General features: G+C 38.9%; 1 protein-coding gene across 1 annotated transcript in view; it reads right to left on the reverse strand.

The window, feature by feature from the left end:
* Window positions 1-7,678: 7,678 nt before the first annotated feature.
* Window positions 7,679-26,044, reverse strand: part of pde6c (phosphodiesterase 6C, cGMP-specific, cone, alpha prime) — a 40,192-nt gene continuing 21,826 nt past the window's right edge. Inside the window, exons 8-22 of the mRNA XM_072239747.1 lie at window positions 21,668-21,715; window positions 18,930-19,079; window positions 16,686-16,829; window positions 16,522-16,587; window positions 16,259-16,405; window positions 14,497-14,604; window positions 14,272-14,381; window positions 13,556-13,643; window positions 13,340-13,440; window positions 11,051-11,158; window positions 10,890-10,953; window positions 10,205-10,279; window positions 9,920-10,003; window positions 9,609-9,759; window positions 7,679-7,731 (exon numbers count right to left, since the gene is read on the reverse strand). Of these exons, the coding sequence (XP_072095848.1) occupies window positions 7,679-7,731; window positions 9,609-9,759; window positions 9,920-10,003; window positions 10,205-10,279; window positions 10,890-10,953; window positions 11,051-11,158; window positions 13,340-13,440; window positions 13,556-13,643; window positions 14,272-14,381; window positions 14,497-14,604; window positions 16,259-16,405; window positions 16,522-16,587; window positions 16,686-16,829; window positions 18,930-19,079; window positions 21,668-21,715 (1,497 nt within the window). The remainder of the gene's footprint in view (window positions 7,732-9,608; window positions 9,760-9,919; window positions 10,004-10,204; window positions 10,280-10,889; window positions 10,954-11,050; window positions 11,159-13,339; window positions 13,441-13,555; window positions 13,644-14,271; window positions 14,382-14,496; window positions 14,605-16,258; window positions 16,406-16,521; window positions 16,588-16,685; window positions 16,830-18,929; window positions 19,080-21,667; window positions 21,716-26,044) is intronic.

Raw genomic sequence — 26,044 nt, forward strand, 5'->3', positions numbered from 1 at the left:
CAAGATGACAAATAAAATTAGGGTGTAATCGATATTTCTGTCAATCACAATATCCAGCCAGTTAGAAGAATCAAATGGTAGAAGACTCATTCTTGAATATGATACTTTTTCCTCCAGAAGTTAATAATTGTACTGCTGACTGGCTGTTGAAAGCCTCAGTAGGAACCAAAAAGCCTTTTACTTCTTATGAATATTCATTACTTCTATTTATGAAACACATTTTACAGAGAAAATATATCACAGTGCTTCACAGAAATAGATGGATACCCTATTACAAAAATGGTGATTAAAAATTGTCATGATGTTTAGGAGGCCTTTTAAAGTAGGAGGAGGTGGAGAGAGTTAGGAACAGAAGGTGAAGGAAGGGATTATAGGAAAATACAACCTTTCATGGTGCAATGAGGCCAAAGTTAGAGGAGCAACAATTATTAAGGCGGTACAAATGGACCAATGATTTAAATACAGATGAGAATTTCACTGTTGTGCCCTTGGATATCAGGAGCAAATGTCAGCAAATACAAGGTAATGGCTGAGTAAAATGTGCTGTTGGAAAGTACTGGCAGCAGAATTTCAAACACTTTGGGGGGGGGGGGAAGGTATTACCAAAGTTGATTTTAGGGGGAGATCAATGGTAAACATACCAAGTGTAAGGAATGGTTCTGAGTAAACCTAGAGAAGTTAAAATAGATACCATTTTTGTCAAGTCATGAAGCAAATTTTGATTCTGCTGGCTGCTGTATACTGAGGTAGCGAGAGCTAGACAGAGTCCATGGAGGAGAGGCTGCTTTCCAAATTGTGCTGAGCTCTGTTGACATCTCTTGAGTTCCCTGGGTGATGTGCATAGTTGCCATTCCGATAAGACACTTTCTATGGTACATCAATAAAAATTGCTAAGGGTCAGTGACTGAGGGTGTAGAAGCATCGGTAAGCTTTCTTGGTCGTGTTGGAACCAGCACAAATACAAAAGGAAAAGCAAATGTTTGCTTCTCCGATTCTGGGGTACACTTGATCATTCTGGTCATGGGTGATCCTTGGGGTGAAGGAAGTTGTTTAAATGGCACAAGGCTTGGGATAGGACAGTCAGCCACCCCTGTAAGATGTGAGTTAGAGCAGCCACTACTTCCTTAGCTGTGTTGAATGCCTGTTGTTGCTCTGGGCCCCATTCAAAAGTTGCTTTCTTCCTAGTTACTTTATATAAGAGTCGTAACAGGACAATTATGTGTGGTATGTACCACTTCCAGTATCCCAATAGCCCCACAAACCTTTAGGTCTCTTGCTTTTTGATGGGGGTAGCCATTTCAGATATCTTATTCCATACTTTATCTGGAATTACTTGATGTCGTGACACCCACTGAATACCCTGAAACAGGACCTTCTGGCTTGGCCCCTGTATTTTCTGTGAATTCACCATCCATCCTCTGTCCCTCATCTGGCTTACCAGTACTTCCAGGGCTTCAGCTACCCTCTCTGCGTTGGGTCCTCTGAGCACCATGTCATTGATATAGTGGGCTACCTGTATATCAGGTGAAAGAGTGCATGCACTTTCAATCATGACACAGTAGGTCTATGAACATATCCTTGAGGAAATCTGGTAAAATTGTACTGTCTACCTTCCCATGTTAAGGCAAATTAATCCTGGAACTCTGGCGACAAAGGAATGAAAAAGAATGCACTGGCCAGGTCTATTACAGCATACCGTTTCTTGTCTCCCTGTGACTTTCTTTCCACTAAGGTCACTATATCCTGGACGACAGCAGTTAACAGGGAGATGTATCCTTGTAGTCTTATGACTCTGTACTATTACAAGGCGAGCCTGTCATGGTGGGTCCTCACATGTAATGTTCTGGGAGGTCTTCAGGGCCATTAACACACAAAGTATCAGCATCATACTGGATATCACCATCCCAACTGTCGGAGTCCCACTCCTTTGCCATTAGTGCTCTCATTTTGATAGGATCTGGCTGCTGATCACTCAGCTTTGTCCAATGCCCTTGCTGCGCTCTGAGCAACTTACACGCCAGGTGACTTGCTAGGTTTCGGCCTTGTCAGCTCATTCATGGGCCACCCTACATTCAGCTAAAGTAAGATTTAGCTGCTCCATGATTCCAATTCTGTCATTTGAGACAGACAATCTTTGCTCTGCTGCCCTATACAGTCAAATACAGTTCTCGAAGCGTACAGCTAAATCCAACAAGCATTTCCTTACTTGCTTCCCAGTTGGGAAACCCTACCTTACTTAGCAGAGTGACTACAATGCCTGGGATGTCACCGTCCCTACTCACCATCTCTGCTCTCCAACACGTGGGAGGGTAGCCCTCAGATAGTATGCTGGCCACTGCAGCAAAGCCGTGGGTGTTGCCCAGTATCATAATGTCAGTCTCATCTTCAGATTTGTCGTTTTTGCAGAATATAGCATCAATTTTCCTGAACCCTGCTGGCAATGCCAATTTGTAACAAAAAATTATTCCACAATTTCTTTATGTGTTCTTTCCTGGTTCAGCTCAGGACATTCACATATGTATTTGCAAACAAACGGAGACAACACACGTGTTGAAGGCCACAAGAAAACACTTTATTACAACTAGCATAAATACAAAAGGAAACAAATGTCCAAAGTAGTGGCCATACAGAAATCAAAATGATACTTATCATTCAGTAAACAAGCTGACCGCTTCTATATCAGAGGAGTGAACTCATCTGGCATTCTCACGCAACTTGTTTTCTCTCTTTCTCTAACTGACTCAACATACACTGACTCTCTTAATATACTGTTCCCTATCTTAGTACCAGTCACCAGTCATGACCTAGCTTAAGACGATGCATCCTGGGCATCTCTTCCCCCCTATCCTTGCACAAATTAAGTGCCCCTTTTATACCCTTTAAGATTCTTTCAAAGCATAACATAATTATCACCACAATGCTTTTTCAACCTTCATTGGTACCAGCTGCACCTCCTTATCACTTACGACCTTCAGACCGGTCAGAATAATTTAGGAAAACAGAGATAAAAGGTCTGTAAGGAGGAAAACATTCATTATTTCATCTCCTGGAGGTGCAGTTGTGTATATCTCCAGCTCATGATGCCATCATTTCGTCTTCGAACTTCCATTTTCGATTCTGACATGTACCAAGGAAGAATCATAATTAACTCTTTCCTTACCTCATGGCATCTTTGTGGTTGGACCAGGACAGGCCATTGGTGATGTTCACTCCAAGGAACTTGGAGTCCAAACCCTCTCAACCTCATCACCATTGATACAGGCAGGAACATTGTCAACATCCCTCTTCCTGAAGTTAATGCCAACTCTTTTGGTTTGCTGACATTGAGTGAAAGCTTGTTATTATGACATGTCACTAAGCTCTATCTTCTTCCTTTACTCTGAATTATCACTACTTGTGTCGTGACCCTGTGCAGTTGGTATCACCTGTAAACTTGTTGATGGAGTTTGAGCTGAATCTGGTCATGTAACCATGAGTGTACAAAGAGTAGAGTAGGGAGCTAAGGATACATCCTTGTGGAGCACCAGTATTGGGAATAATCATGGCAAAGGTGTTGGCTGCCTATCCTTACTGATTGCTGTGGGTTGGGAAGTCGAAGATCCAGTTGCAGAGGGAGGCATTGACTCTCAGGATTTGGGATCTGGTGGTAACTTTGTCTGGAATTATAGTACTGAAGGTGGAGTTGTAGTCAATAAAGAATAGTCTGGGCTGGGAAATAGTGTGCCTTATTTTGAGGGAGCATTTGACTGCCATGGAGATGAGAACACATGATGAGGTAAGGGGCTAATGGCACATGGTTTTCCTGGGGTCAACCCTGAACAGATGATGTGGGTTTATTATGCCTTTTGGCTATGGGTGATCCCAAGAAGCTTCAGTTAATGGCTCTCAGATCAAAGGATCGGTGGACTGCACTGAACAGTAGACATTTGAGCATGACATACAAATTATTTTTGAAGAACGTGAGTTGTATCTTTTTAATCCAGTTTCTGTATTTAAGATGAAATATTCATAATGATAATATCATCCTGTTCTTGGAATATGATGGGGTAAAGAAATCTGTGTTAAGGTGAATTATAGGTTCAGCTGACCAAATGGCTGAAGATGGACATGAACACTTCAGAGCATTTTTAGTAGCATGATTTGTGCATTAAAATATCAGGCACAAATTTATAGGCCACTAAGTAATTGTGAAAAATGTGAATTGTTTCTTCCATATTCATATTGACATTTCTGGGGTGTTAAAAGCAGTTGTCAAAACTACCATCTTGTAAATCTCCCTTTTTATTGTTCAACTGTGTTGGACCACACCGACTTGATTCCATTCATATCAATTTATGCAGTACTAACCAGGGATTCATTTACAAAGGCCTTTCTTCTCCTCCTGCTGCTTTAATATGCTTTTTAATGTACCTGAGGCCTTGGCTCAACATTAGTTTGCTTATATACATTGGCAACACCCAGATCAACCTCGCCACCAATTTCTTGATCCCTCACCCACTGTCCATAAATTATCAGACTGCTTTTCAACTGCCGCATGTCACAGCACTCAGTCCCTTCACAAACCTGTTATTTAGCTGCTGTTTCTATTCCGCTTGGCCGTTTTTCAACTTGATGCCATTTCTGGGCTAGAGAAAGTTTGGACTAGACATTCATATCATCACCAACACTGTGTATTCCACATGCATATCACTACCCAACTTTCTCCTTATTTCAGTCCCACAACCAATGAACCAATGAACGGTGGTGTCTGAAAAGAGGATGCTGTCCAAGTTGCATGCCATCTTGGTCAATGTCTCCAATCCACTACATAATGTACTGGTTGGGCACAGGAGTACATTCAGCCAGAGACTCATTCCACCGAGATGCAAAACAGAGCATCATAGGTCATTCCTGCCTGTGGCCATCAAACTTTACAACTCCTCCCTTGGAGGGTCAGACACCCTGAGCCAATAGGCTGGTCCTGGACTTATTTCCTGCCATAATTTCCATATTACTATTTAATTATTTATGGTTTTATTACTATTTAATTATTTATGGTGCAACTGTAACGAAAACCATTTTCCCCCAGGATCAATAAAGTATGATTATGACTATGACTATAACCCTTGTGTGTACCTTTGTATCTGAGTATCCCAATGCCTTGTTCTTTCCTCACTAAATATGAGCTCATGGAGAACACCTCTGCCTGTTTAAACTTGCACCACGTTCTTTCCATCCATCGTTGCTTTCCTGTGTTGGCTCCCAGTTAAGCATTACCTTGACTTTAAAATTCTCACCATTTTAGGACTCAGTACTCCCTCTAGCTGTAATCTATCCAGTCCTTTAACTTACTGAGATAGCTGCACTTTCCAGTTCTGCTGCATGAAATGTCCCCAGGTTTAATCAGCTGGCCATTGGTAGTATTGCATTCTGTACGGAATTCCTCATTAAACCCCATCCCTCTTTACACCCCTTAATATCTATATTGACATTTCTGTCTAAATGTGGCCCAGAATAATAACTCTCTATGATTGGGCTGGTTTTCTATATTAAAAGTACAATATAATTGCATGCAGTTGCCCATTCATTCAACATTTGCAACTTTGTGCTTAACACAATTTATATCCCACTTAATGTTAACAGTCCGCTTTGTGTAGCTATTTTACTCATTTCATCCAAGCTATTGATATATAATGATGAATAGAAGTTCCAGTAGAAATCACCCTCATCACAATTAGTATCCATATTTTTCTTATATCCCAACACTGACTCAACCAGTTAGCAGCCTATGTCACAAGAAAACCTTGTACTGTGTAATTATCTTGAGATCCCATTTAGACAATACCATAAGCAATCCCTATTTCATGGTGGTTAATTCAAAAAAACTCAAATTATCTGCAATTATAATGATGCATTTGACCAATCCTCATCTTTCTCTGATATTAATTTTCAGTAATTTTCATATGTGATGTTATAATAACAAGTCTGCAATTTCTACTTTTTCCTTCACTACTTCTCCAAGAGAACCACAAACTTGTTATGGTTTGGAGGCTTGTGTGCCTAAAGACCTAGAAAGCTATGTTGGCTGGAGTCAGGGCTTTTGCTCTTGCTAGAGTCACCCTTGCCAAACAAGTCAAAGTGTAGAGGACAGACTAAGAGTAGTCCACCAGTCCTCCAGGTTCGGGAGTCCAGCTTAAGGTTAACAACCCTGACTGATAAAACAAAATTGTTACGGAAACAGCAATGAAGAATCCTTCTACATCTGCGAGGAACAGTTTTCCTGGGTCTCTGCTGAGGACTTGCATGACTGACAGCAGTGAAAACCAAGAGGATGCTACTGACTTGATGAAGGAAGCCCTGAACATCACCAGGGATGGAGGACTTTCATTGCTGCCCTAAGTACCAACGGTGTAGTGGGCAGTAACTAAGTTTCACTACTACTTCTTCTTCATACTTCTAAATAATGAAGTCATAATGTAATATAATAATGGAAAATATTTTGAAGATTATCACTAGTGCATCTTCAGTTTACTGAACCTTTGCTTGAGGTAAAAGCCATTACAGATGACACCGAAGTTATGGCCTTAAACATAATGGAAAGACACCCTTACAGAGCTCAATCACGACCTAAAAATATTGAGATACAGAATAAAATTCGCACTCACACAACTTGTGGAAAATAAGTAGATATATAAACTCAAAGTTTATTAGTTTTTAACACATGTTCTTCATGCAGTGCAGCTGATGCGGCTTTGTGTTACAAAAATAATCACAAGACCGGCCATTTTCTAGGAATGTAATCCACACCCCCACCCCACCCCCAAACCCTGTACCATAGGGGAAATTGCGTGTACAAACCTAGCATTTTGCTTTCCCTCAGTCCATGTTATTACTCCATTACCCTTTTTAAAACTTGTTTTAAAAGCATTAAGTTCCTCTTTATGTTTTTTTTGCTTCTTTGCACATTTGACAATATAGTTATACACACAAAATGCTAGAGGAACTCAGCAGGCCAAGCAGTATCTATGGAAAAGAGTAAACAGTCAACGTTTCGAACCAAGACCCTTCATCAGGATTTTTCAAGTTGTTTATTTCTGATATGTATAATTTTTAATGTATAACACAATCAAAGACTGGATTTATGTGCAGTTTGAATCATTATTAATTCAAGGTCCTGAGCACTCCATAGTAACCGCATTATGTATGTTTAATTGTAATCCCTCTCATTTTGTCATCAAAATAGATATGAAATGCTAAAATACATGTAATCAGAAGAAACAGGACATGTTTTGCCACTTTGTTGTGACAGCATTACCAGTAGGCTTTAATTAAAGATTATGTTTCAGTTGTAAATTTATTTTGATCATTTCCATTTTTAAATGTTGCCTCAAATGTTCTATAGCTACACAGGTTGTCGTATATGCAAACCTAAAAATCAAGTGCAGTTAAAATAACAAAATCAACTGGTTCCAAAGGATGTGATGCTAACAAAAAAAGCTGGCATTCTTTAATGGATAATTACACTAATGTAAACAAGGTGGTATTAGGATGGTAGTTTATTCATCATTGACTGTAAAAGAGTTGACTTTTCCTTAAAAATAATAGGTAGTTAGATTTATTGAGTTTGTTGAACAAGTATTTGAAACAATATGTCAGTGCTCATTGTTCAACAATTTGCAACATATATGCTTTGTAAAAGTTAAAATATTTCACATGTTCTGGATTTTCCTCCACGTTTGCCTTCCTCGTTTCCTTTCCCATCGCCTGCTACTCCTCCATTTGCTGCTGCAGAAATATGAGAGAAATTTGACTTTTTTTAAATGTTTATCTGATACCTAAAAAGTCCAAAGTAAAACTTCATTCAGTAGCATTAATAATGTAATTAAAGATCTGCTTAGATGTTTTTCTACAGAACTCTGGGCCAGGTGATGTTGCCTAAACTTGTGACCCACCCATTGACATTTCCCAGATGCAGAGAAGCAGATGAACTAATGACCTATCCTGGACAGGGATCTACTGCAAGTAACTAACAAACTTGGGCAGCATGTCCTGAGCTCTGAGTTGCCTGACAGCCTGTGACAGTTCATTGGTAGTCAAGGGTATCACAAGTTTTTGAATGTCTTAGATCAGGGGTCCCCAACCCTTTTTGCATCGCGCACCGGTTTAATACTGACAATATTCTTGCGGACTGACTGACTGGGGGGTGGGGAGCGGTGTGCGAGATGTTCAAGTAGGGTTAAACTCACCTCAACATATCTTTTACAGTTAGGGTTGCCAACTTTCTCACTCCCAAATAAGGGACAAAAGTAGCAGTCAAATTCCGGCAACACACATCAAAGTTGCTGGTGAACGCAGCAGGCCAAGGGTCTCGGCCTGAAACGTCAACTGTACCTGTTCCTAGAGATGCTGCCTGGCCTGCTGCATTCACCAGCAACTTTGATGTATGTTGCCTGAATTTCCAGCATCTGCAGAATTCCTCGTGTTTGAGTCAAATCCCACTTTACCCCAGGAAAAACTACCATGACCATGAAGCCTTGCGCGGGCACCTGTGTGCGCATGCACTTACGTGCCGATTTTCCCCCCACAAATCGGTTTTGTCTTCATCTTCCTGACTATACTGTACATACATTTTTTCTACTTTATATAGGCTGTGTATTTATCATACCATTCCTGCTTTTACTATACGTTACTGTAATTTATTTTCAGTTTTATGTGTTATTTGGTATGATTTGTTAGGTTACTTTTTGGGTCTGGAAATGCTGAAAAATTTTTTCCATATAAATTAATGGTAATTGCTTCTTCGCTTCACACCATTTTGGCATGAAAGGTTTCATAGGAACACTCTACCTTAGCAGGGGAAATACGGGACAAACCAATTTAGCCCGATATACGGGATGTCCCGGCAAATACAGGACAGTTGGCAACCCTATGTTCAAGTTCAACAGTGCGTGACAGGGAATGAGGAAAGGTGCAGCTGACTCATATCGTTTCCTCATGGCCCGGTAGCACATGCTCTGCGGCCCGGTAGTTGGGGACCGCTGTCTTGGATTTTCGATATCTAAAAGCCAATCAAATAGATTTAAATTTTTTTTAATGATTCAGCACTTTAAAGTTCAATTTAATGTATAACATTAAAACACCAACAAATACTTTTCTCCTTCATTGGTAAATCCAACAGTATGTCCAGTAACAGAACAAATAATCAGATGCTTCTGCAGCATGTGTCAGGCCTCCTCCTTTGTTCATATATGAGTGAGACATGCTGATAGACAGCAGCTCCCAATCAATCAACATATATATTGGGCATTAATCCTAACCTTCAAAAATATATTTAATCCTTGCTGCATTTTTGGCAGATTGTGACGGGTTGTGTCAAGACTAAATCATAGGAACAGAATTAGACCATTTGGCCCATGAAGTCTGCTCAACCATTTGATCATGGCTGATTTATTATCCCTGCCTTTTCTCCATAACCTTTGATGACCTTTGTTTTGTCACAAAGAAAAAAACACATTTTAATACAGCTATTCAGCTACTAACATGTGAAATTCAAAGGGAGTCTCATTTTTGTTCTGCTAGATAAAATAATGATTCAAAGAAAAAAATTACAAAATTAAGAGCTGCTCAACCTTTTTTGGCTGCCATTTCTTCTTGTTCCTTTTGTTCTTCAAGCAGCTTCATTTTTGCTTCATACTCATCGGCCAGCGATTTCCATTCAACTCTGTTGTTTTGAAGACCATCATACATAGGTTTTATTTCTTTGTGGAATCTTGAAAATTCCTGAACAAGACATCCAGCAACTAAATGTGAGTTTTGTGATGTATATGTAGTGCTAATATTTTTAAAAAAGAATCTGAATTCCAAATTGAATTTAAAGTTTAAATAAATTAATTTAGTAGAATTCAGATCAGATAAGGAATAAAATGAATATTTTACCTACTTTATACACAAAGGTACACACAAAGTCGATGAAACCAACTTGTAGTTTAGGGAGTTCGCCTCTTTTATTTCTGTCCATCATGGGCTGATTAAACAGAAGGATCATCAGCAAAAATTAAGCTAGTGTGTGTATTTCATTTACAATCCTACTCTGAGCACTCCTAAAAATCTTATTAATTAAACACTTGTTAAATTCAGAAGTTCTGTCCACTATCACTAAGTATCCATGAAAACAAGTTGTAGATTTGAAATGAAGTCAGCATTAATTTACATCTTGTGAACTTACAATTGGTTGCTGCTGTAAAACTGTCCGTTCTAGATCACCTTGCTCCCAGAACTCACTGGCAACCATCAGTGCAACCTAGAGCACAAAATACAGATGAAGAAAATAAAAGTGAAAATGGTGTGCTACAGATAGAAATGTAAAAAGGACTCTGTTAATTTCAGTCCAAACTTTACAGAAAATTCTCAGTTTCTTTTTCCATGTGTTACAAGCTAAAAGAGTGTTTCTTTCAAACCTCAACACCTAAAATTATCCTTTCAAATGTCGAAAAACACAGATGCATGTTACAGCCAACTAAAATACAAGACTTCTGCTTATGCCACCATCTTAAAACAAAATTACAAAGGTCTGAATATATATCTCTATAGAGAGTATATTTTAAAAATTGCCAGGTCCCCATTTTTAATACATTTCTAAATTGTTAAGATTTTTCCTGGAATAAATTCAAAACATTACAAAATTTATGTTTCACCATTAATTTGCATTCATACTACCCATTTAATCAAATAGTAAAACAGGATAAATAGTAAAACAAATAGTAAAAATAGTAATTTGTTATAAAGCACTAATTTAAATTGTTAACAACGTTAGATTTCTAGTCTTTCAGAATTTTCATTGCAGGTGATTGGAAATTCAGATTGGTGCATAATATCAGTGGCAGCACGGTTGAGATCAGCAAGTTTACTACCTTGCTTTGTACTTCCCAGGGCTTTGTTATAGCAGACAAGTCACATCCTGTCATCATCATTGCCCTGCAAGGATACAAGTACTTATTTGGTCATTACTGTCAAAGTATTAAGGTAGCCTTTCCAAAAAATATTTGCCAACAAGAAAAAAAAAGGTACATACATGACAATTTCTTTCTTGGTTGGGTCAGATGAAATAAACTTTATGGCTTCTTCCTCACTTTCCATTTGTTCGACACTGTCTACAATCTTTTGAAACATTGTCCTTTTCCTGTAAAACAGTTCAAAAATATGCAATGGTGCATTTTCCATTCAACTCCATTTAATTTGTTTCCACTGAGGATGTCACAGTGCAGTATACAGTTAATAATGGCTTATTGTTTTACTCTGAATAAATACTGGATTATGTCAGTTTTCATCACCTCTAAATGGAAAGAAGAATCAAATGGAATTTAAAGAGCTTGCTTGCCTTTTTGACCATAAGACATAGGAGCAGAATTTGGCCATTCAGCCCATCGAGTCTGCTCCACCATTCCATCAAGGCTGTTCTATTAACCCTCTCAACCCTATTCTGCTTTCTCCCTGTAACCTTTGACACTCTAACTAATCTAGAGCTTATCAATCTCTGCTTTAAATATACCTCATTACTTGGCCTCCAATGAATTCCACAGATTCACCACCTCCTCATCTATTCTAAAATGACACCCTTGAGTAGGTGTTACCTTTGGTCCTAGACTCCCCCAATATAGGAAACATCCTTCCCATGTCCACTCTTATCTCAGCCTTTCCATATTCGATAGGTTGTAGTCACAACCTACTCAGTGCTAAGTTATATGGGTTTGCAGGTACTACTGCCAATAGTACCCAAGTACTCTGTAAACTGAACACAAGCCAAATCTCAGGTCGAAGATGAGCAGGTGTGAAATGCCAAGCAAGATCAACTCAGGACTCTCCCAGCTGAATATTCGGTGTTTCTGCCCAGACCTGAAAGGGAGCTGCCCATCTCATATACCTTATGTGTTACACAGCAAGAATCATTCAGCCTTATCAATAAATTTCAAATGGGAAGGTGTAGGGAGCACTGATTTTTCAAATGATATTCCATAATCTCTATTCCTTTTTTTTTTGTTCTTTTGAGTACAATAGCTAGCCCAAATTCAATTTCACCCTCATTATGTGGCTTCTTTCTTGCTCTTTCTAAGGACCAGAAACTAGCATGGTGTCCTACCTTACGGAATGGGGCTTAGAAAATGCCTTGGTGTCACCCCAAAATTTTTTTTTAATCTTCTATTTTCTTCCCTTTCTTTTATTAGTGTTTTAGGGTGTTGTATATGGACATTCAACATAGTTAAACATTCAAGCAAGAGATTTTGGTTTCAATGAGGACATTCCATTCCATTAATAATGTGCAGCTTCTAATAAAGTGAGGAAAAGTACCATTTCCAAAGAACAGACAAATTCCTTTATAAGGTCGGCAAATTGATCAGAAAAAAATCTTATTGCCCTGGTTCCTCTTACCAATCCTTTTCCTTCATGATAATTTTGAAGTAAACAGCCTGTGCCTTCTGTTGCCATGCATTTCCAGATTTTAGTTTGAGAATGGATGTTTTCTTTCATTCCTTCTCAAGTGAAAATCTGGGAATTCACTGGTCAGTCTATAAAGAAAATCAAATGATGACATTCTGTTCTTGAACCATTTGGTTCTTGAATCAACTGGCACAGCCCTAATCACTTGAGCTTCATCACTTTGACCACTTTGATCACCTTGCACTAAAATGAACTTTGGCTTTTTTTTGTTCTAATTGTCTTCTTTCTTAGTAAAATTATGCTAATTTATGTTTTTTTTGCGGATACCTGTGCATCCCTGCCCTTCGCATTAAACTCGATTTAGGCTCTGACTTCATAGTCTTCACAGCATACTGCAAGAACAGTATAACTTTTCTCAAGAGTATTTTTATTTTTTGATTATAATGTCTCACCATTCTATTTATGTTTATTCTCTTCACTACTATTTCCTGCATCTTAACAGTGATGAGTCTACTATTGCTGGTTGTTTTCTGCATTTCCTTTTGTTAATGCCATTCAATTTATCCTGCAAAATATTTCCACTGATCACTAATGTACTGTATGTGATAGTCGTCCACTTACTGGAATGCCTTTGTAAATCCATTTGCTTCCTTTACCTGCACACACTTCCATCACTAAGGAAACTTGTTTCTCTCCTCCATCTTGGAAACCCACAAACATATCTTCAACACCTTCATTATTAATCATTATTATGCTTTTTAAAAATAATTTAGATGTCAACTCTGTCAGAATCTGTAATTTGTTTTCCTTAAGGTATCATTCATTGTTACATGTTTTAATCCGTATCATCTCCAGTAATGTCAAAGTGTGTACCTTTTTCAGCTGGAGGCAGTACCAAGAAAGATAATGTAAAATAAACACGTACTTGAAATACAAGGCCAAGTCAGTTGCGATTATAGCAACTTCCATTAAATGCATGACTGTTTCATGCTGACGTTGGTTTAGGTTTTGAAGAATGTTTATACTCTGTCCGTTGAAGAGAAAATAAAGAAAAATCAGTAACATCAAAAATGTGTATCCTATAACTGTTTAAAATATTTAATTTTATACTGATATACGAGGAGATATTTGACAAACTGACCTCATCGTGAAGTAGTGTTTTACTGTACTCAAGGTGATGTCTTTCCAAAATAGAGGATCCATGCAGCCTTGCCAGAGGTGCTTGTGATCTGTAATGGAGCAATATTATAATACACGATCAAACTTCATGGTATTCCTCAGTTAGGGTGGTTTTGCCCTTGAGCAGGGTTACCTAGACATCTCCCCATCAGCTTCAATGAGCTGTTTGGCATGGCGGTCGTTTAAAGAGTCATGACTCTGACCTTAATTGATAAGAATGTCCATAAAAATATCATTTTTGTGTATGTCATCCACATGTTTATGCAATTAAGTGCAAAAATCAGGAAGTTACTGCCTGGGTTGATTTTCTTCTCCACATGCTTTGCTATGCATTTTCCCAGGAAAATCACCTATAGAATGGATGATGTTGCAATATTGAAATCAGAAAATTTAGGGCTGACTTTTAGTTGTTCTTTCTATTACCCAGAAGGCCACTCAGTCTGGGTCATTTATGGATGGGCAATAAATCCCAGCTATTGCCAGTGAAGACACATCCTAGGAATGAATATAATAGTTACTCTGGGAATTGCCACTGTATTGACTGTAGCAGTTCATGAATGAGCCCCATCACAACATACTCCAGGAAAATGGAAATAGTCAATAATCATAAATCCAACCAGGCACTGACACATTTGGAAAATGAATTTTTAAGGACAATTAAAAATTATCTTCACTTACTTCATCTGGTACAAGTTATTGGTGCCACGGTGATCAATATCATGACAGAAAGCTGCTGTAACCATGGCGAAAGCTTCTAGATCTGAATAATATTTCTTTATTTTACCTGTCTACAAAGGAATGTGGAAGTTTTAGAAACACAATAAAGACCAATTCAATGTTCTTTCTGAGTGGTTTGGTGTCAGAATTATCAAGCACAAATTCATTTGAAGGATTGCATCTTACCATTAGAAGTGTAAACATGGTCTGTCCTACGTTAAATCCGTGGCGCCAGTTATGGTAGGTGATATCACGGTAACCTTTCCTGATTGTATACATCCATCGGGTCAATACCTGAAGCAGAACATAGTATCTTTATAATAAGCATGTTAGGTAATGTAAAAAGACATTTTCATACAAACCCATATTTGGCAGTAATTTTGATAATGTTTCTAAATTAAGAAATAAGACGGTTAAGATTGTCACTGTACTATGATTGCACTTTCCCCAAAGTAATCAAGAGCACACATTTTCCCTTAGAAAGCAAATCTAAGCCAAATTGTACAAGACAAAAATGCAATGGACATTCCAATCACCCATTTCTCAATAACATCCAAATATACAAATGAGAATATAAAGTTATTTTCACAACAATATCTCTTTAGATTCTTGGAGCCTAATATCTTCAAACGAACTCTGCTATCTACATTCGTTGGCCCAGTATTACAATGAATTCAGGATCTGGTGGTGAGAGAAATAAGGGGATGCGCAATTAACTCTAAAGCCACTAATCAATTTATCCAGTACTTGTGGGAGCCAAAACAATACAATATTTAACCTAAGAAATGCCTACAGGCCCCAAGACTACTGCAGAACGTCTTTGGTTCCTCTTCTGTCCCCGACACTGCTTGCATTACTTGCAAAACGTAGTGGATTCAGCCCAGTACATTACGCTTAAAACCCTCCCAACCATTGAGCACACCTACATGAAATGCTATCGTAGAAAAGCAGCATCCATCATCAGAGATCCCCACCACCCAGTTCACACTCTCTTCTCACTGCTGCCATCGGGGAGAAGGTACTGGAGCCTCAGGACTCACACTACCAGGTTCAAGAACAGTTACTACCCTTCAACCATCAGGCTCCTGAATAAAAAGGGATAGCTATATTCAGCTTCACTTGCCCATCATTTAAGTGTTCCCACAACCAATGATCTCACTTTCAAGGACTCTTTATCTCTTTTCTCGTTAATCATTGCTATTTATTTATATTTGCATATGCACGGTTTATTGTCTCCCACACTCTGGCTGATCTTTCATTGATCCTGTTATAGTTATTATTTTATAGATTTGCAGTGAATATGCCCATAAGAAAATGAATCTCAGGGTTGCTTTTCTTTTGATAATAAAATGTACTTTGAACTTTGTCACAGTCTGGTGGTGAAGCCCCTCCATAGGTTGTGTTCGCTCCTAATCATACTTCTTGGGAAAGAGATTCCTCACCTCTTGCACAACCAAGTTCTCCTTCCCCACAGGTTGCCACCACAACTATGCCCCAAAAGAGTTCAGTGAGACAAGTGGGTTCCGTGATACAGTAAATTTAGCGTAGCATGTCCTGCCGAAGGGTCTCGGCCTGAAACGTCGACTGTACTTTTTTTTCCATAGATGCTGCCTGGCCTGCTGAGTTCCTCCAGCATTTTGTGTGTGTTCCTCAATTAGTGTTTTGAAATGTTTCAGTGAGCTTGGCTACCCATCTCTCAATTTAGCATAGCAGTTGCACATGATGTTTGCCTTTTCATTTTATCCTGCCGTACAGCCAGTGACATTAGGATCTAAGAACCTGCTGCTAAACTATGAGTCAAGCTAGCACAGGGACCTTCAACCCATGATATCAGGGCTCCAGAATCCAAATTAAAAGAAAACAGTGAAAAGGCTACTCAGCTATATTTTTTTGGAAAGTAATTAGTTGAATACAAAAAGGTACAACAACATGACTTAAAAAGACTCACATCTGCTGGTATTTTGAATTTTTCAACCGCCTTTATTTCAAAGAAACACTGAATTCCATACTTGATTAGATCAAATTCGGAAACAGGTAAGTCACTGAAGTGAAATTCATAGAGGTCAATTTTGCACGGATCAGGTAGTTCTTCTTTCTATCAATGAGATTCAATTTATAACAACATGATTTTTAAAAAAGGCAATTAATTCCCAATTCCCAAGTACCACCCAACAGGCAACAATGTAAAAAGAAACAACAAATGTAATTTACCAAGATGGTAATCATTTCTTTCTGTTCACAGTCTGCAATGCCCTTGTCCAGCTTCTCTTTTGTTTTCTGCGAAAAGATAAATTGCTCGGTAGAACGGAAGATGTTTGGATTTATTTTCATTGTTTTAATCATTAATGAATCAGAAGTCCCATTGCTATACCTACCAAAATGGTCTGAAGTTCTTTGTCAGTGCACTTTGAATGGTACATTAACATTTCTGCAGCAATATCTTTCCTGCTCTCCAGTTTATTCATTTTGTCATAAGTATCGGTGTTCAGGAGTGACCATCCCAGGAACTGTGTCAAGGTCTGGAGCAACCAAGTAGCCGGAGTTAGTAAAGATGATCTATACCAGAGGTGTTCTTAATAGAAATTAGCCTAGAATTTCTTGTGGAGAAGCTATAGAGTCATAAAGCACTCCAGCATGGAAACAGGCCAATCAGCCCATTAAGTCAATGCTGCCTAGTTCCATTGACCTATACCTGGACCATAGCCCCACATACTCCTGCCATTCAGATACTTATCCAAACTTCTCTAAATGTTGAAATCAAACCCACAGCCAGTACTTCTGCTGGGAGCTCATCTATATTCTCACCACTGTGAGTGAGGAAGCTCCCTTTAAACATGACTTTCACCCTTAACCCATGACTTCTAGTTCTACTCTCACCCAACCTCAGTGGAAAAAGCCTGCTTGCATTTACTCTTGCATACCACTCATAATTTTGTATATGTCTCTTATCAAAGCTCCCCTCATTCTTCTATCCTCCAGGGAATAAAATCCTAACCTGTTCAACTTCCCCTTTAACTCAGGTCCTCAGGTCCTAGCAACATCCTTGTAAATTTTCTCTGTATTCTTTCATACTCATTGATATCCTTCCTTTTGATAGGTGATCAGAACTGCACTAATTGCTCCAAGTTCAATCTTACCAATGTCTATACAACTTCAAAATGTGTAACATCAACTCCTGTATTCAGTTCTCTGATTAGGAAAGCCAATGTGCCAAAAGATGTGTTTCTTGCCCATCTACCTGCAACATCACTGTCAAGGAATTTTGGATCTATATTCCCAGATCTCTCTGTTCTACTGCACTCCTCAGTGCCCTACCACTCACTGTGCAAGTCCTATCCTGATTTGTTCTACCAAACTGTAAAACCTTCCACTTGTTTGCATTAAATTCCATCTGCCATTTTCCAACCCATTTTCCCAGCTGGTAAATCAGCATTCTACACGCAAATTTGATACAGAATTCAAACCAGTACAGAAACATTATTTTCCACTGTCGTTAGAATATATTAGAGGAAAAGGAAATAGCAGTGCTAGACAGTAAAAACTAATTAAATCAAACTGTTTTCAAAATCAGTTTTGGTAGATTAAGCTGAAATATGATTCAATATTGTGCAGTGTATAAGATTTTCATTTTGAATTTGTGCCCGTTATGGACCAGCATACATGAAGGGAATTTCTATTTGCCAGTGCTTTACATGGGCTATGGAGCTACAAAGGGAAATGAACCAGAGTAAATGTGAAAAATGGAGTTTTAGGATTAGCAGAAGAGTGAGTAGAAGTTACTTCATCATTTTCTCTTCTATCTTCAGGATCAGAAATTATATGAATATATGTTTACTTATTTCTATGAGCACAAATTTATGGGAATTCTGGTTAGATTCTGATACTTCAGTGATTTCCTTTATCACGAACATTTCTAGTTGCCCTTTTAAATATGAAGTTTTATATCAGTTTCGATATGTAGTGTGGAGGTGGTTAGTAGTCAATACTTGCAGAATATAACTAGACAGACTACACTGGTGAAAGATCTGTGCAGTGAGCTATGACAAAGGCAACCTTGTTTCCTGTTACAGCTAAGTTATTCTTCTTTGTTCAGTATTGGATTACAACAAATTGTAGACAAATGAATGTTTTTGATATCAAATTGAAGGTTTTTGATATCAGATTGAAGATTCTGAGATAAGACATAAGCTCCATGCTCCTCCCCATCATACCACAAGAATTTCTTTGCCTGACTGATAAATGCTCTACCAACTTCAGAGGACTGGGATACACCAGTGGACTTTTACTATAGTTGGTTTCTCCCTCCATTAATACTCAATGAGTAGGGCTTTCCTCATGGGCGCTGGCATGTCATGCTTGCAACAGGAGCAAGCATGTATATGGACATAAGATTCTGTAGTTGCTGGAAATCCAGAGTAACACATGTAAAATACTGAGGAGCTCAGCAATCAGGCAGCATCTAGGGAAAGGAATAAAGAGTCGATGTGTCGGGCCAAATCCCTTCGTCAGGCATGTACATATGTCCCACAGCAGGAAGATGGAAGGAAAGGACACTCTCCATGCTCTTCAAAATGATAATTTTATAAGTGTTGTGAAAGCAAATCCAAAAAGGTACCTACTTCAGTGATCTGCTCATCATATTCATCAAATGGTTTGCCATCCTTTCGGTTGTAAAATGTTGCTATTCCCACTATCTCTTCCTTCTTATTCACGATTGGCAAAGACAGGACATTTTTTATAACCCAACCTGTTTCATCTACTGCTTCTTTCTATGAAAAAATGTTGAGAGATACAACTAGTTGTATGATAATATGCAATGAGATTTAAGCATTGCAAGTCTCTAAAGGATAATGCCAGTTTATAATTTAACTACAGTATCTGTAAATTATAGCAAAAGTGTGCATGCACTATTAATTCGTATTTTTGAAGGACCACCATGACCTATTTTGTTTTGTCAGTAATTCATCCAACTTGTTAATAATTGTTGAAGCATTAACTGTTAATGAAGAAACCTACTGCATGCAAAAAATGTTTTTAATTTATTCAGTTTTACTCAAGTTTTTATTTGTATATTTATTGTAAAATAATCTGTTTTCATCTTCATTTTAAAGACTTTCTCTCCTTTCAAGCTACTTTTCTGCAGTTATGACAACTCTCTAAAAAAATTTGATTGAATTGCTTATGTGAAGGGGGTAGAATTTCCTGTCCAAAATGTTATAACTGGATGGTGACCAAGAAACCAACAACCATAATGGAATGCTTCCAAGTGCTTAATTTTTAATAAAAGTTCAGCTATTTTTGCGACAAATCCAAACTAATTAGGTCACCTTGGTTGAGGTTGGAGTACACCTGCCACTTACAATGAAAACTATGAACTCACTTCCTGGCTTGAATAGAGCATGATCTTCTGGAATCGTGGTGAGAGCATGCTATGCTAAGTTGCCATCAGGTCTGCTCCACCATTCCATCATGACTGATTTAATATCCCTCTCAACCACATTCTCCTGCCCTCTCCCAATAACCTCTGATGCCCTGAATAACCAAGAACCTATCAACCTTTGCTTTAAATATACTCAATGATTTGGCCTCCACAGCCATCTATGGCAATGAATTCCATAGATTCACCAACTTCTGGCTAAAGGAATTCCTTCTCATATTTGTTCTAAATGGAAGTCCCTCTATTCTGAGGCTGTGCCCTCTTGTCCTAGACTATCCCACTAAAGGAAACATCCTCTCCACATTCCCTCTATCCAGGCCTTTCAATATTCAATAGACTTCAAAGAGATCTTCCCCTTTTCCACCCCCCTCCCCCATTCTTCTAAACTCCAGTGAGTACAGGCCCAGGGCCATCAAATGCTCATACATTAACCCTTTCATTCCTGAAATCATTCTCATGAACCTCCTCTGGACCCTCTCCAATGTGAGCACATCTTTTCTTAGGTAAGAGGCCCAAAACAACTCACAATAGCTCAAGTGCAGTCTGACCAATGCCTTATAAAGCCTCGGCATTAAATCCTTGCCCTTATTTACTAGTCCTCTCAAAATGAATCTAACATTGCATTTGCCTTCCTCATCACAGATTCAACCTGCAAGTTAACCCACAAGGACTCCCAAGCTCCTTTGCACCTCTGATTTTTGAATTTTATCCCCATTTTGAAAATAGTCCACACCTTTATTCCTTCAATCAAAGTGCATGACTATATACCGCCCTACATTATATTCCATCTGCCACTTCTTTGTCCATTCTTCCAAAATGTCCTAGTCCTTCTGCAAACTCCCTGCTTCCTCAACACTACCCGCCCCTCCACCTATTTAACGTCACATTATGATCACTGCCTCCTAGAAGTTTCTTTACATAAGCTCTCTAATCAAATCTGGTTCATTACACATCACCCAATCCAGAATTGCCTTTCCCTAGTGGGCTCAACCACAAGCTGCTCTAAAAAAGCCACCTCATAGGCATTCTACTAATTCCCTCCCTTGGGATCCAGCACCAACCTGATTTTCCCAATCTACCTGCATATTGAGATCCCCCATGACTATCTCAACGTTATCCTTATTACATGCCTTTTCTTTTTCTCATTGAAATTTATATACCATATCCTGACTGCCATTTGGGGGCCTCTATATAACTCCCATCATGGACTTTTTAAACCTTTGCCCTTTCCTAACTCTATCCACAAAGATTCTACATCTTCCAATCCTATGTCACCTCTAAGGATTTGATTTCATTTTTTTTTTTTTTAAAACCAACAGAGTCACCCCACCCCCTCTGCCTACTTGCCTGTCCTTTTGATACAAGGTGTATCCTTGAATGTTAAGCTCCCAACTATGATCTTCTTTCAGCCACAACTCGGTGAAGCCCATAGCGTCATACTCGCCAATCTCCAACTGCAGTACAATATCATCTACATTATTGCATAGTTACTATGTTCCAAACATTAGGCCATGTCTGGTGTTCAGATCGGTGTTGTAGATTTCATACTTAAAGAAGGAAACTTTCCTGGCTGTGTAACCTTTTTTAACCAAATGACTTTGTTCTATGGAGAGCTTTACAGCTCAAACGCCAGCCAATCCTCTTCCTTAGATGTTAACTAGTCTGCTATAGAATTCCAAGATTTCAGGTTTTACATGTTGGGTAAGGTATTCATCTTACTACCGATTCTGAGGTCCCATTCTGCATCAATGTTGTTTAGTTCTTATGTTACTGTCAGAACTTATTAACATGACACACATCGGGTATTATTTCAATATAAATATTTCCCCTCTGGTCAGTTCTTTCATTCAGGCAAAAATACATATACCATACTTGAATGGCCCATAATCAATATATGCCACAAATAAATGCTACACTTACTTGAAATGTGAAGTATTCATCTGCTGGAGCATTCATCATGTTGCAGATCTGTCAAAGTTCAGATTAATGACATTTAGATTCATAAAAACCTGGATGAACGTATAGATCAATTCAATATTTCTGATCCTGTTCTATATCCCTAGATTGTTGTAATCCCAAAGAATACATAAATATATCAGTTTTGAACTTATTCAACAGAGCACCCACATACATTGAATGGAGAACTTCAAAGATTATCAACATTCGGAATAAAGAATGTATTCCTCATCCCATTAAATGGTTGTCTACTTAGCCCTAATTAAGACTCCTTCTATATTTCAGAACACTCCAACAGTGAAAATTAATTTCATTTTATAGTCTATCAAATCCTCCTAAGTATTTTTGTATGTTTCAGTAACATCATTTCTTAATGATTAGAATATAGGGTCATCAGCACAACCTAATACACACAATGCAGCCCTTTAAGCCAAATATATCTTTCCTTTGATTACAAAACCATCAGACAATAGTTCAGAAATAATCTCCTCAAAGCCCAATATAATCCTTCCACTATACTACTATCAACTTGCAGTAAATGCTAACCTACTGACCATCTTCTTACTTTTTGCTATACCTGCTTTTTAACTTTCTGTTATTTATTTATTTAGTTAGTTATTGAGATACAGCACAATCCAGCCCTTCGAGCTTCGCTGCACAGCCATACCCCAACTTAATCCTAGCGTAATCACGAGACAATTTACAATAACCAATTAACCCACCAGCTGGTATGTCTTTGGACTGTGGGAGGAAACTGGAACATAGGAGGCATGGGGAAAATGTACAAATTCCTTGCAGGCAGCGGCGGGAGTCAGAATCAGGTTTATTATCACTGACCTATGTCATGAAATGTTACGTTTTGTGGTCACACTGCAGTGCAAGCATAAAAAATGACTATAAGGTATATACATAGGACAGAAGAGGAATAGTGAGGTAACATTCATGGGTTCATATACCGGTCAGAAATCTGATGGTAGGGGGAAAGCAGTGCTTCTTCAATCATTGAATGTGCGTTGTTAGGCTGCTGTACCTCCTCCTTGACAGTAGTGATCAGAAGAGAGCATTTCCCAGATGGTGAGGGTCCTCGGTAATGGATGCGGCCTTCCTGAGGCACTGCTTTTTGAAGATGTCCTCAATGGTGAAGAGACCTGCACCCCTGATGGAGCTGGTTGAGTCTACAACCATCTGTAGCCCCTTTTGATCCTGTGCATGGGAGCTGCCAATCCAGCTGGTGATACAACCAGTCAGGATGCCCTCCACGGTACATGGTTCGACTTACATGCAAGATTAACCGATTTTCTTGAAATAGCAACAATTACTACGATCTCACATTTAAAAAAAATACTTTGCTTTTCCATCTTTCTAACCAAAGGTAATAATTGTATATTGCCGTACTAAGCATTCTCTGTCATCTGCTTGCCCAATGGATTATCCATCTTGTAATCTTTGTTTCAATCTTGCAGTGGAATCTGAGGATAACTGTTAAGACCAGCAATTATTGTTCACCTCAAACCACTCAAGAGAGTATTGGTAAACTGCTATTTAGATCATTACAGCTCATGTACTAAGGCTACTGTTGAGGAGCAAACATTGATGCTGAAGGAAGTTTGCGTGTCAGGCAGCATCTGTGGAAGTAGAGAGATAATTGACATTGCTGGTCAGGACCATCCATTAGGACAAAATCTGCAGTCTCTTGTATCTTCAGAAGTTGAGGGTGTTCAGAGGTATTGTTGATAAAGCCTTGACAAATTGCAGCTGACATTCTTGGAGGTGTTACTGTTTGGAAAGAATGAACCTTTAATGCATCAGATAGGGAATTGAGTTAGATACTTTGCCATGCATAATGTTAATTTTTTAAAAAATGTATCATGAGGTTGCTCATTAAATATGTTTGCTGGGGGAGGGGTGGTTTGGAGGATGGGGATTGTCCATCCTACTCCTGACTTGTGCAAAAATTGATAAGCCTCTGAAAGTCACCTTCACAGAGTACTGGGCCTGCCCTTCTTCCACTATATTTCTATATAGTTGACCCACAAGCATCGTGTATGAGTTACCCCTGCCAATAATCGCATAAGTAGATGCATCTGCAATGGATGCATTGACAAGGACAAAAATCCAGCTGCTTCCTCATGTTTCCTTCATAACCAACCCCAACTGACTCTGACGTCCATCTCCTTCAGACTCAGGCAATTCAATTAGTAGCAGTGTTCTGTACTATTATCAGGTCCCTGCACAAAGTATAGTCTAAGCTATGGGGTCCTCAGTGCTTTCCCCAGGTATTTCATGAGCAGATTTTGATTTAGAGATACAGCATGGTGACAGATCTTTCTAGCCCACCGAGCATACACTGCCCAATTACACCATGTGACCAATTAACCTACTAACCCATCCACCTTTAGAATATGGAAGGAAACTGGAAGCCCTTTGAGGAGACCCACATGGTTATGGGAAGAGTGAATAAACAGCAGCAGATTTGAACCCTGGTCATTGCCACTGTAATAGTGTGAGGCTATCATGACATCCCATGTAATATTACATTATCCTATAAGATTATCCCATGTGATATTACAGGTCTTTTACAGTATGTAGCATTGTGTAAAACTGAGAGTCTGTGGAATAGAAGTGGTGACAGATTTGCTGGAGAGTGTGCTAGGAAACTTTTCCATGTGGGTCCTGCATGGCTTAATGAATAATCAGCAGAAGGATCCAACTTGGAAAACTACTGGCCAGGTCATTAATGTTTCCTGGAAAACATGCAGGGACCATCTGGAGTGGAAACAAGCTAACAATGCCAATTGGAATGATCAGTTTTTCCAACAGTTGAGAGTTCTTGGGCAGAAGACCGTTGGCTCTCAAGGTCATGCCGCACGGAGTTGGCCAGAGGTCAGAGAGGATAATTAACCAATGAGTTGGAGCCACTCTCAAAAAGCACCTTGAAGTCAATGGAAAAAAGTGTCAACAGAAAATCCATCCCTTATACTCAGTCCCTCAGGCAAGTCATTGGTAAAGATCGCAAATAGTTGAAATCCAGCCAACGATTCTTTGCTCGCCACGATTCCATTCAGGAAATAATCCTTTGATTCCTATTCTCTGCTTTTTATCCGCTACCTAATTTTTATCTATTAAAATATCAAATATTGAATCAATGTCTTTTGTATTGATCCATTGTGGAGCAGTTTATATATATCTTCTGAAAATGCAAATATACTATATCTACCAGTTCTGCCTTATCTTCATTCAGAAATTGCTGATAGAAATTTTGAAAATGTTCCCTTTTGATAAACTGTGATTAACTTGTGTCCTTCCTAGCGTGTCGCACCAGACAGTCAGCCATTCTTGTCTAGCACGTAGTGTCAGGATTGGTCTCCTTTCAGATTAACCGGGTCACGATATGAACGTTCCTGACTCGACCCTTGTTTTTTTTTTTTCACGAGGCCGAGTGGCTAGCTCGACGCTCAACCAAGCACAGATGGGAAGCGTGCTCGGGGAGCGGGTGGCCCAACTTTGATTCGAACTCGGGAGCCTTCGCTCTGAAGTCCAGCGCTGATGCCACTGCGCCACCAGCCGGCAACTTATGTCAATTATACCAAATGAAGAATTAATAGAGCAACACAGATGAGAAAAGGCTGAAGGAGAGCTAATTGAAGCACAAATCCTGGCAGGGAATGGTTGGGCCAAATGGCCTAATTCTGCATTGCACATTGTACTTAGCATAATGCTAAATTAATAGTTCAGCTTTGAATTACAGACGGTTATATGCAGGAAGCGTACTACCATGGAAAAAAAACACTTAATGATGGAACTCAATTCCTGATGGATAAGCTTATCAACATGAACTGCTTCCTTGCAGGCAGCCTTCATTCTGTCATTTAAAAGGTGGCTATTGTGAAACTGAAGAACATTGTTTTTACAAGATGGTCTCAATTTAAAAATCTCTGATCAGCCCAGAACCAGAACATTGTGTAAAATCTGATATCTCAACCTAGGGAAGATGCTGAGATATTGGAGGAAATGCATTGAAAATTTACTTCAGGGATGAGGCCTGCATTTATATGAAGACATGGAGAAGTTGGACTAATTCTCACTACAGAAGGCTAAAAATGAGTCTTAAAGGGGCCTGCAAGCATTCATAGTTTTAAAATAATGACATACAGGAGGAAATCACTTCACAAAGAATGCATTGCCTGAAAAGGGCATGCAATTAGATTTAATGGAGCTTTTTCGGTATATCTTGTTAAGGACAAGAATTGGTTTGAAAAGTTGTGGGAGTAAGCAAGGTTATGAGCCTACACCTTTTAAAGAATATATATGGTCCTGAGTAGATATTTTCCGAACACTTAG

The sequence above is a fragment of the Mobula birostris genome, chromosome 21 (assembly GCF_030028105.1).
Source record: "Mobula birostris isolate sMobBir1 chromosome 21, sMobBir1.hap1, whole genome shotgun sequence".
Taxonomy (NCBI): Eukaryota; Metazoa; Chordata; class Chondrichthyes; order Myliobatiformes; family Myliobatidae; genus Mobula; species Mobula birostris.